This window comes from Acomys russatus, chromosome 5, assembly GCF_903995435.1.
Source record: "Acomys russatus chromosome 5, mAcoRus1.1, whole genome shotgun sequence".
Classification (NCBI taxonomy): domain Eukaryota; kingdom Metazoa; phylum Chordata; class Mammalia; order Rodentia; family Muridae; genus Acomys; species Acomys russatus.
Window position 1 is genome coordinate 23,904,526 of NC_067141.1, and position 14,944 is coordinate 23,919,469.

The 14,944-nt window shown below is 51.0% G+C and overlaps 1 protein-coding gene across 1 annotated transcript in view; it reads right to left on the minus strand.

The window, feature by feature from the left end:
• Positions 1-4,228: 4,228 nt before the first annotated feature.
• Positions 4,229-14,944, minus strand: part of Osbpl5 (oxysterol binding protein like 5) — a 53,612-nt gene continuing 42,896 nt past the window's right edge. Inside the window, exons 14-22 of the mRNA XM_051145727.1 lie at positions 13,994-14,092; positions 10,442-10,539; positions 9,971-10,060; positions 9,741-9,877; positions 8,937-9,122; positions 8,515-8,641; positions 7,598-7,724; positions 6,606-6,708; positions 4,229-4,640 (exon numbers count right to left, since the gene is read on the minus strand). Of these exons, the coding sequence (XP_051001684.1) occupies positions 4,502-4,640; positions 6,606-6,708; positions 7,598-7,724; positions 8,515-8,641; positions 8,937-9,122; positions 9,741-9,877; positions 9,971-10,060; positions 10,442-10,539; positions 13,994-14,092 (1,106 nt within the window). The 3' untranslated portion in view covers positions 4,229-4,501. The remainder of the gene's footprint in view (positions 4,641-6,605; positions 6,709-7,597; positions 7,725-8,514; positions 8,642-8,936; positions 9,123-9,740; positions 9,878-9,970; positions 10,061-10,441; positions 10,540-13,993; positions 14,093-14,944) is intronic.

Below are 14,944 nucleotides of genomic sequence, written 5' to 3' on the forward strand. Positions count from 1 at the left end.
AACTTCAGCACTCAGAGAGGCAGAGGAATATGAGTTTCTGTGAATTCGAGGCAAGCCTGGTCAAGGACAGCCAAGGCTACACAAAATAATCCTGTTTCAGAAAACCAAAATATTAAAAAAAAAAAAAAAAAGGCTGATAGTTTACAAGTCTAGGCCGGGCGTGGTAGTGCATGCCTTTAATCCCAGCACTGCCTCAGGAGAGGAGCTTCTGGGAAGTAGACGAACATTATTTCATTAAGGGGATAACTATTACTCCCACCTCCTTAGCAGGCTTTAGGACAGTCATCATCTCTCTGTTGGTGGCAGGTGGTTCACAAGCTGAATTATCAAGAGAGAAGGTGTGTAAACGTGTCATGTCTCTAGGGCAAGAGCTAGAACTCCTTTTACTCTTTTGACATGGAGGAAGTGGGTTTCCTTAATAGATTTCAATCAACTTCTGATATTGCCACCTTTTCAAATGGAATTTAATATTTTTTGTTTGTTTTTTGGGAGTGTGGTGGGGGGAAGGTTGAGACAGGGTTTCTCTGTGTAGCCCTGGCTGTCCTGGAACTTACTACTCAGTAGGTCAGGCTGGCCTGGAATTCAGAGATCCTCCTGCTGCTGCCTCCTGAGTGCTGGGATTAAAGGCCTGTGCTGCCACTGCCCTGGCTGGGATTTTAAATCTTAAGCACAGGTAATTGTGAAGCTTCTCTTTCCAGTGTTCACAGGAAATGATAGGTGGTGTTCAAAGCTATGAAGGAAGGGTCCATCATCAATGGCCTCCGAGCCTGCCTCTTGAAAGCTGTCTTGAGAGCTAATAGCAGTGTTTTCATCAAATCACACAAAACATGAAGGTCTATTCTTACTAGGGTTGAAGCCAGGGCCTGACATATGTTAGGCAAGCTTCCTACCACTGACCTATGTCTCCAGCACCCCCCACCTTTTTTTTTTTTTTTTTTCTGAGACAGGGTTTCTCTATGTAGCCTTGGCTGTCCTAGAGTCGCATTGTAGACCAGGCTGGAATCCACCTGCTTCTGCCTCTCAAGTGCTGGGATTAAAGGCTTGCGCCACCACCACCCTTGCGAGTGTCAGTCCTTTTCAAGGCTAAGTGCAATCCTATTGAATATACATGCTGTGTTTGTTAGCTGATTCTTCCACTCACGAACCTTTGGCTGCTCCCATCTTTGGGATGTTGAGAAAATGACACTCTCTGAGAACAAGACTGTGCAGATGGCTCTGAGGCCTTGTAGGGATATACTGGAAGGTGGGATGGCTTGATCCATTGATGCTATTTGTAATATTCTGAAGAACACTCGAGATTTCCCACAGAGTCTGTACAACTCCTGTGCCCACCAGCAGTGTGTGAAGTTACAGTTACTCAACATCCTCTCAAACACTTCTGGTTTTCCAAGTTTGGGTTTTATTCTGCTTCAAATCAGTAGCCGACCTCATGGATGTGACGCGTCTCTCCCTGCTTTCATTTTGTCATGATTAGTGATGCTCATGGCCTCGCTGCCACCTGTTGGTCCTGCTGGACATGAGGTGTGTGCCTGTAATCCTAGCATTTTAGAGGCTGAGATAGGGTCTCACGTAGCCCAGGATAGCCTTAAACTCGGTATGTAGCTCACACTCTCCTTCTTTTACATCTCTAGGGCAGGAATGGCAGGCATCTGCCATCTTGCTGGGTTTGAATTCAGACGGGTCCAGCTTCAGTCTTTCCCACAGGAATTTCCTTTTCTCAGAGTCATCTGTTAAAGAGGCTGTCCCTTCCCCACTGCATGTTTAGCTCAAGAGTCTGGTCATCAGAACAGAAATCAAGGGGCTGGAGAGATCACCGGTTAAAAGCAGTGGAGGACTTGGGTACAACTCTCAGCACCCACATAGCGGCTCACAGCCACTTGTAACTCCTGTTCCAGGGGATTTGCTACCTTCTTCTGACCTCCTCAGGACAAGGCACACATATGGTGAACAGACATACACTCAAGGCAAAACATTTGTACAATAAAAGTAAATAGATATAAGATAAAAAATTAGAAATCATAATTTTATTTCTTTGAATATGTGCATTTTAAAAAATATTTATTTATTTTTATTTTTATTTTTTATTTTTTATTTTTTTGGTTTTTTGAGACAGGGTTTCTCTGTGTAGCCTTGGCCATCATGGACTCGCTTTGTAGACCAGGCTGGCCTCAAACTCACAGCGATCCGCCTGCCTCTGCCTCCCGAGTGCTGGGATTAAAGGTGTGCGCCACCACACCCGGCTTATTTATTTTTATTTTTATGTGTGTGATTGGATCCCCTGGAACTGGAGTTACAGATGGTTGTGAGCTGCCACGTGGGTGGTGGGAATGGAACTTGGGTCCTCTGTAAGAGCACTGAGTCAGGCAGGCATGGTGGCACGTACCTTTAATCCCAGTACTCAGAAGGCAGAGGCAGGCAGATCTCCATGTGTTCAAGGCCAGCTAGAGTTCCAGGACATCCAAGGCTATACAGAGAAACCCTGCCACCACCACCACCCGCCCCCACAAGAGTAGCAAGTACTCTTAATTGCTGAGCCATCTCTCCAGCCCAGTGTGTGTGTTTTTAAAAAGGCTTGAAGTCGGTATGACAGCCCCCCCCCCATTGAATCAGTTTGTTATTATGAAAAAAAAAAAAAAAGAGTAGAATTCAGGAGGGCATTCTAAAACTCTAGGCGTATGATGGCATTGTGAGGGGCAGGACTGGTTCTGCATGGGATCAAAGTGCAGGAGACAAGGTGAGGGGTTCAGAGCTTCCTGTCTACACTGGAAACAGATGTCTGGGCTATAAACTTGCCACCAGCAGGCATCCATGCTCCAGAGTGGCTCCAGGAGCAGGGTCTCCTAGGAGTCCTGGTGTAGGTGGATGTACAGCCACTTGGCTCTTCTTTGCCTCACCTGAGTTGGGGGAGACATCCTTGGTGTCTCCTCTCATGAGTGTTGCTTGGCCACCTTCATTCCCTCTGATCTCCATTATCTTCCATGTGTCATTAAGGGAGCTACAGCTTCCCTTTGAGGTGGCTGCGGGCGGGCTGTGTTGTCAGATACAGCGGGCTACTCTGGATGCCTCAGAGCTATCTCAGCATACAGAAGCTTGATCATTTCATCAAGGCTGCACTGTTGACAGCAGGCCTGCCCAGGCTGAGCACCTCTTTTACAGTGACTTAAAAAACAGGCCCCACCCTTTTCCTGGGAGCTCCCCAAAATGACCTGGCAGGAGGCACTCAGCACTCATCCCATGTCCACAGTTTCTCACTGCCTGACTGATGGGACCCAGCTCCCAACAGCTCCAGGTGGGTCATCTTCCAACTCCACACTATGAACCTGCGCCCCACCTTCTGGACCCCCTCACTTGGTACCTCAGCTCAAGGTACCCTTGAGCTCGTTTTCCATCTCCCCAAAAGTTCCTCCTTCTTCCAAATGATTCCCCGTCCCCAGGCCCCGCAAAAGAGAATATACATGTATTTCCATTTATTTCAAGGCGTGGATTAGACACACCCCCAGGCTGGGGAAGGAGAGAGACAAATGGATACAAAACTTGGAAAATGAAAGGATCAGTTACAGTGGAGATGGCACCAACAAGGTATTAAGGCTCCAAATGTGAGTATGTGTAGGTGCCCACAAACACACACACACACACACACACACACACACACACACACACACGCCCGCACAGAGTGCCATCCACATAGGGTCAGGGGCCGGATGCAGGGCTGGTCACTGCACACAGCTGCCTCCGATATTGCAATTATTTGGAGTCAGAATGTCAACAGAATGGGAAGACTGTATTGGTCAGGGCATGTGGCAAGCTTGAGCCTCCCTCGCTGGCCTTTGGGGACACCCCCTGGGCACTTCTCTTGCTTACAAGCTCACACTGCAGTTGGCCAGGGAACTCCTCTGGCTGTGGGCCACATGTGGGTGCACTAACTACCTGAACAGGCTTCTGTCCAAACAGCTTAATAACAGGATGAAAGTCCCAGTGTCCTCACCAGAGCAGCTATAGCTCGTTCATGCTTGTGTGAACACAAGGTAGGCAAACTGTCCAGAACTCAACATCCACCCAAAGAATCCTGGGAAATCCTGGAGTCTTCCTTCCTGCTGCTCCTGGAAACCTTGCTCTCTCCTGTGCTGTCCAAAGCTTGCACAGGCTCTCCTGACTCGTCCCCCCCTCCCCCAGATCTGATGCCATATGGCAAGAGTGGCTGGCTTGGGGGTGGCAACGTGAAAAGACCAGGGGCACACTGGGCAGAAACTGCATTTGGCTTTAGCATTAAGGCTGGTGCTAGGTGGAGGGCCCTGTAGGAGAGGCCAGTGCTCCCTGGAGGGTCCTACACCTGGGTCACAGCACCCTCATAGCCCCAGGTCCCACTGTCATCCTCTGGTATGAGGACCCTTCTGTCCCAGTGGCCATGCCTGTGGGCCTCACTGCCTCTGCAGGCTGGTGTAAAGTGCTGGGTGCCTAGGAGGGAGTTCTGCAGGCATCACCTTGCTGATCCCAAGGGCTCTTATTTGAATATATAGTTAATGAATAGCTGACATGTCAGGAAGATGCAGAGCAGGAACCAGGAGCGGGGGTTCTGCAGGAGGCTGGGGGCCGGCGCCTGCCCAGCACGCACTGTAGAGCTCAACATGGCTGAGAGGTGCCTGCAATGACAGGGGCAGAGGCTGTGTCAACACCAGCATGGCCACCCACCTCCCCATGTCAGCCTGCTGGGAACATGGCTATAAGTGTGGGTGGGAGCTCCTTCAGGAGAGGGGTCCCTCCCAAGGCAGGAACCTGGGCTGCACTTCCTGGGTATCAATTAATTATGGGACAGGAGGGTCTGGGCTTGGGGACTAGGCCTCTTGCATCCTTTTTGACACTCCTGGGGTGGTGGCTGAATGGTGTCCTCCTCAAACCCGTGTTGAGGTCGTGATCCCTGGACTATTTGGGGATAAGCTCTCTGAAGAGGAGGCTACATTAAAAGGCTTCCTAGGGTGGACCCTTAATTGAGACTGGGATCTTAAAGGGGAGGAAAGGCAAAGACAGAGACACACAGAGGATGGCCATGTCTGCAGGTCAAGGACAGGGCATTGGGAATAGCCACGCTGAAACTTCCATCTTGCATTTCTAGCCTCTAGAATATGATACACTCAGTGTCTTGTTGACTTCCCGGGCTGTGTGTTGACCAGGGGCATAGGAACAAACCCACCCAGCTTGGACTCTGATGTCCATTCTCTCTGTTTCCTGGCTGACACAGCAGTGTTTTTTTTTGGGGGGGGGGGTACCAGGTTTCCCTTTCTCTGCCCCCACGGCTTGGAAAAGGGACAACTTGGAAGACAGGTGACTGTATTGTTGAGACATCTGCTAGAGGCAGGAACCTGGATTGACTCAAAGATGCCCAAAAAGCTGGGCAAGTCCCTCAGGGGAGCTCTGTCCTCAGCGGGCCCAACCCACTTCACACCTCCTCAGTTCTTTGTTAGCTTTCTGGGTCTGGGGCTCCCCACTGTGACATTAGCAGAACTCCAGAGACCCTAGAACACCCACTCTCATTAGCCGGTGTATAGTTATGTGACTGTAGCAGGGGAAGTGCAGAAAGCTAGCAAGTGTTGAGACTCCTGGCTCCACTGATGGCCATCTGCAGGCAAACCACACGATGAGGTGTACACACAGAAAAAGAGAGATGCCATGTTTGACTCATCTCGAAGCCCTCCTTGCCTCTGCCTGCAAGCCGTGAATAATGAGGCTTTTATTTTTAGCCGTCTAAATGTGGAAAAGCAAGAAAAACCAGCACCTGGCATGGTGGTTCTACAAGGCTGGCAGAGTTGTCACCTTTCCTGGGGCCAGGTTACTACCTCTGGCTTCACAGACCCACTCCAGGCTCTCTGGCCCTAGGGTCTTGTCACTCCTCCTCCTCTTCCTCCTCCTCTTTCTCCTCTGGCCACTACAGCCGCCCCCCCCCCACCCGCGACCAAGGGCCTTTAGCCAGCAGACTTCTCAGCTCCCAAAACTACAGCAATTGACTTCAGCCAACAGTCAGGTATCTAGACCTCTGACTGCCTGGAGCCTGCCTGACCCAGGAGGTACACAACCACATTCCACTCCTGTCCCCACCCTCCTCAGTGTCCCAGCTCTGACTCATTTCCCTCCAGCTCGTGTCTTATGTCTATCCACCAATCCTCTTGGCAAGGGCTAGAAAGGAATCGCAGAGTCAAGCACTATGCCAGCCACTCGTGGGGTGTCTGGAGGATGGGCCCAAAGCTTGCTCTCCACGTCCTGTCCATTCTGCTTTCCCCCACACCTGGTTGGTTCTGCTATTAATCCATTTTACAGAGGAGAGCCAAGTGTGATGGCATATGGCGCCCTCATATGATTTGTGTTCTGATAGAAGTTCACACCCACAGAGGTCACACAATGTCGGTTTTTTTTTTTCCCCAGACCTTCCCTTTGCCTTGAGGATCATCTGTGCAGTGATGCTGCTGAGCTGCAGGAAGCCTGAGGTTGCCTACTCCCTGCTTTCACGCACCTGGGATGCTCCCCTGGTCCTAAGCTGCTTGCATGGCTCCTGCATGAGGGCTGTGCTCTCCTACACTGGTGCTGGCGGCTCCCTCCACCTCATGTGTTCTTACCTATGCAGCTCTTGCTGAGCTTCCCGAATGGACAGCACTGCCTCCTGTAGCATCAGTAGCCGGTGTGCCTCTCGTCTGCACCGAGGACATGGGCTCTCACTACCTGGATGTCCAGGATGGAGACAGCATGGAGAAAGAGACTTTGGTGAGTTGGGATGCCCTGGCTGACCCAGCTCCTGGTCTACCACCTGAGAAAACCTCAGGAGCCAGCCACAGACAAAGAAAGGCAGGGAAAGGTTAGAAGGGGATGCAGGCTCAGTTAGCCTGCAAGCCTTAGAGATGAGTGACCAAGATGTGCCTGGTCCACTACAGAGGTGGAGGCAATGTTGGGGAGACAGATTGCTCTGTAACAGCAAAGGAGCAAAGAGTCCCACCATAGCAGAGGCAGAGGCAGAGGCAGAGGCAGGGTGAGGGGCTGGGCAATGGATCGTGCCCAGCCAAGCTCTCACAGTATCCCTGCAGTTCAGGACTATTCGAGCCTTGGACCATTTCTTCCTCACTCTCCATTTTTAAGAGTCGGTTTCACGTACACTAGGCTGGCCTTGAACTCACCACGTAGCCAAAGATGACCTTGACTCTTGATCTCCTGTGCGACCTCTGGAGTACTGGGTTACAGGCATGCACCCCCATGCCGGGTTTATGTTGTGCTGGGGACTGAACCCAAGCCTTCATATGTGCTAGACAGGCATTCTACCACTGAGTCATGCAGCTGACACTCTGTTTTCTTCCTTATGTCCTGGCTACAGCCTTTGTCAAGCCCGGCTGCCCCTCCCCGTGAGAAGGCAGATCTCTTAGGGAGAGGGCGGAGCAGGATGAAGAAAGATGGACTACAAGGATACCTGCTGCCGTATCCTCATCTCTGAAAGGTGCTTCCTGGCCTTTCCCATCCTGCAGCCCTCTCCTCCTTCCCTCCCTGCTAGTCAAGGTCCAAGGTGTTCACTAGCCAGGGCCAGGACCTGCTTAGCATGCACGAAACCGTGGGAGCCACTTACCAGGAACAAAGTCCTCGTCAGAGAGGTCTGGGCAGGACTCAGGTGTGGAGCCGCTGCTCTCGGTGACCTGGCTATTTCCAGAGGGCTGGTCACTGGCTTTGCGGAGCCTCCGGTCAGAGCCAGGCCCCTGTAAAGAGATGGAGTTACTGTATCTAGGCTCCCCTCCCATGGGCCCTTTGGGGATATGGTGGCCTGTTAATGTCAGGATGCAATAGAGTAGTAGGGCAGTGTACAGAGGACTGGTCTGATGGCTTTGCAGTTGGGCACAGGGGTTTGAATCTCCACTTGGCATGGACTTCAGCCATTCCATCTCTGGGGCCTCAGTTTCCCCTCAGGAACATAAAACTGTTGGCCTCTGCAGGAATGAGGGCCAGCCAGCTCTGCATGGTCTGACCACTGGGTTGGCACATGGCCAGTGCTATTCACACCTGGAACCCAGAGCATGTGGCTAGGACCACGTGGTGGAGCTATTCATGGTCCCACCTTATATAAAAAGCATCTTCCAGAGTTCCCCCCAACCCTTGGACATCCCTCCTGCCTTTCCCAGGCCCTAGGCATGTATAGACAGTTTCTCCTTTTCCTTCCTGGGATAGCCTGAGCCTGAGTTTCTTTAGCTATAGAATAGGACAAAGTGACTTTAGGAGGTAACAGGCTGGCATAAAGTCTGGAACTGTGAGGCCCAAGGGTGCCCATGAACCAAGTATTATGCATCTTGAGTCCCCCACTGGAAAGGAAGAAGGAGCAATGGGGAGGAGCCTGGCGTCAGTGAAGGCCCACTACAAGGTAGGGTTTGAGATATTATGGAGACAGACACTGAGAAAGGAGGACCAAGTGGCCAGGTGGAGGGAGGGAGGGCCTCAGTGGTGGCCATACCTGTAGGTAAGATTGAGCCTGGAGCCTTGGTGAGGGGTACTGACCTTGTGCCTAGACCCTGGGCTTCCCAGGAAGGTTGTCTGGCCAGACACAGTCTCCCTCTGTAGAGTGTGAAGAATCCCATCTTGCTCATATTGGACGATGTCCTTCAGGGGGTCCCAGGGGCTGTGGCTGGAGGGTCCAGATGGAATCCATCAGGAGAAGTGGTGACCCTTACAGGAGAGGGTTCAGTCCTAGCCTATACCTCAACCTCCCATAATGACCCAGGGGTTGACCACTGTCCAGGGGCTACAAGGAAGGTTTAGGAGGTCTATCTGACCATCCCTCCTTATCCATAAGGTGCTACGGAAGGCAGAGAGAGGAGATCGGAGACCCCATGACCTCCCCAAGTCCTGACAGGCACAATGGAGTTCCGTCTGCAAGCTCCAGCCCCATGGCACAGACCCCAGGGCCACCTGCCACTCACTCCTCATAGCGATAGCGCCATTCCTGGGTGAGTGGGTCCAGGTGGAACAACTGTGGCTTCCATGGAGTGAGGCTCTGCTGGTGCTCACGGGCACGCTGCCGCTGTGCCTCTTCCAGCACAGACTTCTCCTGTGTGGCTTTGTGCTGGTCACCCTCATGGATGGCTCTGGTGACGTGTTGCCAGAGCCTGCAGGCCAGAGAATCAACCCAACATGAGCTCAGAGCAGGAAGGCTCCATTCATTGGTAGCTCGGGACCAGTCTCCTCTACATCAGGAGGAGTCTTAGCATGCTCTCTGCTTGGATGCCTTCAGTGACAGAGGCCTGGTTATCTTCCAGAAAACCTGTGTCTTCTATTTTTGTGTCTCCTTTTCTTTTCTTTCTTTCTTTCTTTCTTTTTTTTTTTTTGTGTGTGTTTTTTTTTTTGAGACAGAGTTTCTCTGTGTAACCTTGGCTGTCCTGGACTCACTTTGTAGACCAGGTTGGCCTCGAACTCACAGCGATCCGCCTGCCTCTGCCTCCCTGGGATTAAAGGCGTGCATCGCCACTTTGCACAGCTGTCTCCTGGGTTTCGATTCCACAGTATGAGCTGTATCAACTGGGGTCCCACCTGCCACCTGCAGGAACTCCCTTGTTGGCAATGAGGGGGCCCTATCCCTCCAGCTGTCCCCAGCAAACAGGTGATCCGGCACGAAAGGTCTATTCTGAGGCTGTCCTTGCCGAAGACATCCTGGACTGTGCAACCAGCATCGCCACCCTGACAACCCTCCACTAGGCTATCGCAGTCTGTGGTCGGCAGGGCCTCACCTCTCGGACTCCAGCTCACTCTGCTCTTCCAACAGCACCGTGTGCCGCTTCAGCCGCTGCCTGCGGACCTCCTCACTCGGAGTCCAGAAGAGCTCGGTGCCTCCACTGCCCTCTTCCTTGATAAACACATCTTTATCCTGCCCCGACGGCACAGCAGCATCAGAGCTGCTGGCCCGGTTGGTGACCATCTAAGGGCCCAGTCAGGCTCGCCCCGAGGGATGGCGTCTTACCCAGTGTCCAGTGAGGCGTGCCAGGACTTCCTCCCCTGACATGATCTTCCCAGAGATCTGGTTGATGCTGTTGTTGCTCCCAAAGAAAGGCTGCAAGAGCAGACGGATGCCCGATGAGTGGGGAGGAGGAGGGTCCTACCCAGGGGCACATCCTCAGAGGTACAGAGCAGTCACTCTCATGAATACGGCTCATTAATAGAAAAAGAGGCCCTCACTCCAATGCCTCAGTCTTGACTCCAATTTATAGAGTCTGCCACCATTAGGACAATGGGACTTAGACTTGCAGGCTTTGCTGTGTGTGTGGCCTGTGGGCAACCCCTTTCTCTCTCTGGGCCCGTCTGTCCTATGGGGATGCAAAGAACTCCACCCCCAGGTGTACTTGTTTGGGGCACCTCTCCCGGTACAGAAGGACGGGATCAGCCCTCCCCGCCTGAGCTCCACGCACTGTCTCCCGTGAGCCGCACACATTACCTTGAGCTTGAAGTCCAGTTCAGCCTGGAGGTCGTTCTTCTTGCACTCAATGGTCACTTTGCCCCCCAGCTCCATGGTCATGGTGCCGTACAAGATCCCTGAAACCAAACTGGTATTGCGATCCAGCCCCGAAAGCCTGTGCCAGCAGGCAAGCAAGGAGGCTGTGTGGAAGGGTTTGTGGCAGTGGAGCCAGGACCCTGCCTGTTCCTCAATACTATGTCCCAGGAAGGGGCCTCTGCTCTGGTCTGGAGATGCCATACCCTTTGCTGGGTCAGCTCCTTCAGAAGCCCCAATCCCAGTGCCTGACCAGTGACCATCTGTGGCTGGGTTCTGTGCCCCCTCTGGAACCAGAGAATACATGTGTCTTTTTCCCATGCCCCCCCCCCCCCCGCCCAGGACTATACCAGTGTGTTTGCTCCCCACTATCTCTCAGGACTGTCCTGGGTGCATCTGAAAACTTAATATGTCCTTTTCCTCAGTTCTCTTCCAGTCGTATAGAAAACATAATCTAATTTTAAAAATCACCACCCTAGTAGTGGTGGTTTGAATAGAAATGACCCCCATAGGCTTATATATTTGAGTGCTTGACAGAGATTAGGAGGTATGGCCCTGTTGAGAGTAGGTGTGGACTTATTAGCGGAAGCGTGTCATAGGGGCGAGCTTTGGGGTTTCAAATGCCCAAGTCAGGCCCAGTGTCACTCTTTCTGCAGACCAGGTGTAGAACTCTCAGCTATGTCTCCAGCACCACGTCGGCCTGCATGCCACCATGCTTCCTACCATAATGACAACGCACTAAACCTCTGAGCTGGAGAGCTGGCTCAGAGGTGAGTAGCACTGGCGGCTCTTGCGGCAGACTGGAAATTGATTACTAGCTCACATCCCTCTTCTAAGTTCAGTTCTAGGGGAATCTGATGACCTAGGCCCTCTTCTGGCCTCTGTAAGCACATGATACAAATACATACAAACAAATAAAATAAAAATGAAAAGTGTAGTCAGGCAGTAGTGGCGCACACCTTTAACCTCAACACTTGAGAGGCAGAGACTGGTGAATCTCTGTGATTTTGAGGCCAGCCTGTTCTACAGAGCTAGTTTCAAGACAGCCAGGTCTACACAAAGAAACCCATCTCAAACAAACAAATAAAAAGGATAAAGAGATGGTAAGGAAGAGGCTGGGGAAGACAGACAGGGAGAGGCCTGAAGAGATGAGACGGAGGAAGAGGCAGTCTTAAACATCTGAGATCTTGGCAGATCTTGGCCCTAGCAGCTGCCAGAGATTTCCACACTACAGGGACTCTTATAAACCATCTCCTGTCATAAGAGATTGCTGCAGAAGGCCTCCCATGGCCAAGGAAGCACTAAGAACCAATGTTATTAGCCTGCCTCTGGGAGTTTTAACGGATACCTCCTGTATGGCCCTGAAGCATCCCGCTTCATAGAGCTGGCAGAGGCTCCCAGAAAATTACATCATCTCATCTAGGGCCCCAGGCAGCCACTGTTGGCTCCTAGGTCTTCACTACCCGCTAGAGCTCCAGGTGCTTCCTTCTGCAGGGCAGTTTACTTCAGTCCCTGTAGTGGAAATCTCTGGCAGCTGCTAGGGCCAAGACCTGCTGAGGTCTCAGATCCTTAAGACTCCCTCTTCTGGCCAGGCATGGTAGCACATGCCTTTGATCCCAACAGATCTCGGGACTACAAAAGTGAGTTCAGAACAGCCAGGACTGTTACACAGAGAAGACCTGCCTCCATCTTCGGCCCTCTCCCCATCCTGGGCCTCCTTTTTTTTTTTTTTCCGAGACAGGGTCTCTCTGTGTTAGCCTTGGCTGTCCTAGACTTGCTTTGTAGACCAGATTGGCCTCGAACTCACAGCAATCCGATTGCCTCTGCCTCCCGAGTGTTGGGATTAAAGGCCTGGGCTTCTTCCTTACCATTTCTTTATCCTTTTTATTTGTTTGTTTGAGACAAGGTTTTTCCCCCCTCTACAAGCTCTGTAGACCAGGTTGGCCTCAAACTCTATGACGCATGACATTCCCATATTCTGATTTCTAGACCTTAGACCCCAGGGTCATCCATGAACAACAACGACAAATATATATATATATTTGTTTCCTGTCTTTTCTTTTCTTTTTTGGTTTTTCAAGACAGGGTTCCTCTGTGTAGCCTTGGCTGTCCTAGACTCACTTTGTAGACCAGGCTGGCCTCGAAATCATAATGATCTCCCAAGTGTGGGATTAAAGGTATGAACCACCACATCAGGTTTAGGATGGGTTTTTTTTTTTTTTTTTTAGCATGCTCAGGAGGCGCTCTACCTCTGAGCCTTAGGCCCACCAGAGTGATTTTTAGGGTGGAGAAGCTCTTCTGTTTGACCTTCCAGTGGTAACTATGTCACTATTCTTTTTTTTTTTTTTTTTTAAAGATTTATTTATTTATTATCGTATATACAGTGCTCTGCTTGCATGTACTCCTGCAAGCCAGAAGAGGGAGCCATATCACATTACAGATGGTTATGAGCCACCATGTGGTTGCTGGGAATTGAACTCAGGACCTTTGGAAGAGCAGGCAGTGCTCTTAACCACTGAGCCATCTCTCCAGCCCCCTATGTCACTATTCTTAAAACTCATAGCCTATACACAAAGAGTGGGCCTTGAAAGAAACTGTGGACTTTAGCTAAAAATTAAGTCTTAATCTGGGATTCCTATGGAAGTGGCCTGTGACATAGGCTGGAGGTGGGTAGGGCTCTACAGAAATTATAATTCTGCATGACTGGTTTGGAGGGCACATGTTTGTGCATGTGTGTGTGTGCATGTGCATGCATGTGTGTAAGCACACGTGTGCACACACACACGTGGTGCTGGGATTGAACCCAGGGCTTGGTACACACTAGGCGAGTGTTTTACCACTGAACTGTGGCTCCAGCTACTTTCCTATCTTCTAATTCCAAGACATGGATTTACTAAATTATCCAGGATGGCCTTGAACTCACTCTGCAGCCCAGGCAGGCCCTGCAGTTTCAATCCTCCTGCCTTAGCCTCTTCAGTAGCTGAGACTGATCACTAATACAACAGGAGCCAGGGGTGAGATCAAAGAGAAGCTAACAATCTACCCGGAGTTAAAGACCCAGCTCTGAAATCACCCATGAGGTCAGGGCATCTTCAAGCACGCAAACACCTGAGTGTTAGCATCTGCTAGGGTTGAGCTTGATTCTCAACTCCACTCGAATCTGGAATCACCAGGGAGGGTGTGTCCCAAGGAAGTTTAACAGAGGAAGGAAGACCCACCCCGGATATGGCACATCCGTGGGGTCCTTGGCTGAAGAAAAAAAGAGGAATTGGCTGAGCAGCAGTGTTCATCTCTGTTTCCTGACTGTGGCCCATGGTGTCACCTACCCCTCCATAGTGAACTGTAAACTCACACTGTGATCCCAAACAAACTCTACTGTCCTTAGTTGCCTCTTTCATGTCGCAGCAACAAGAAAAGTAGCTAATACAGCACTCTGTGCCATGACTGAGGGCTAGCCTGGGCTATCATGGGGGAGCATGGCATGACACGATCACTTACCTCGGCAGTGGGCATAGGGCATGGTGAGGGTGTACTCCTCCTTGCGGTTCAGGAAGATGAGCTTGGCCTTGCCATCCAGAAGCGCTGACAGTGAGTTCCCTGCAAGGACAGGGCATGGGCTGTTAAGGGCACAGACCCTAAGCTGCTACTGGACCCCAGGGTCTGAGTGCACTTCCAACATATCCCGGAGTTCCCAGTGCCTCCATCTGGGGCACTGAGAGAGAGACACACAACCTCCAGCCTTGGGTATCATACACCTCTGTTCAGTTTGCACCTGCTACACATCCTGAGAAATCATCTCACCTGCAGCATACTAGTGGTCTATCTCAGTTACTCTGGCAGAGAGTTTCAGGGAGGAGACTATGGACCTTTTGGAGCCAGCCTAAGGCCAGAGCATAGGTGGGAAAGGCAAACGGAACCTGGGTGCAGGTGCCACATGCTTCTACTGGGCACACAGAGACTCTGAGCACACAACTGCACACAAGGCGCTGGTGAGGCTCCTGGGCACTGAGTCATTCATTCCCAGGCTCAGAGCAGCACAGGACAGAGCATAGCCTGTGATCACAAGCTGCTCCAGCTTGCTAAGGACACTCAAGTGCCTGCCACCAAAACACTTGATGGAATCCATACAATAGGACACTATGTTTTCACTTCTATATACCTACTTTCTCACCTAGTACCTGTCTTTCTGCCTTCTATCCACCTAATCATTATCTATCTATCTATCTATCTATCTATCTATCTATCTATCATCTATCTATCTATCTTTGATTTCCATCTACCCACCTATCTTCTATCTACCCATTACCTATCTCTCTACTTTCTGTCTATCATCTACCTACCTAGAATCTACCTATCTATCGACTTTCTGACTTTTTATCTACCTCGATATCCATCCCCCTACCTACCCTTTTGTCTGTCTGTTTATCTGTCATACATCCACCATCACGC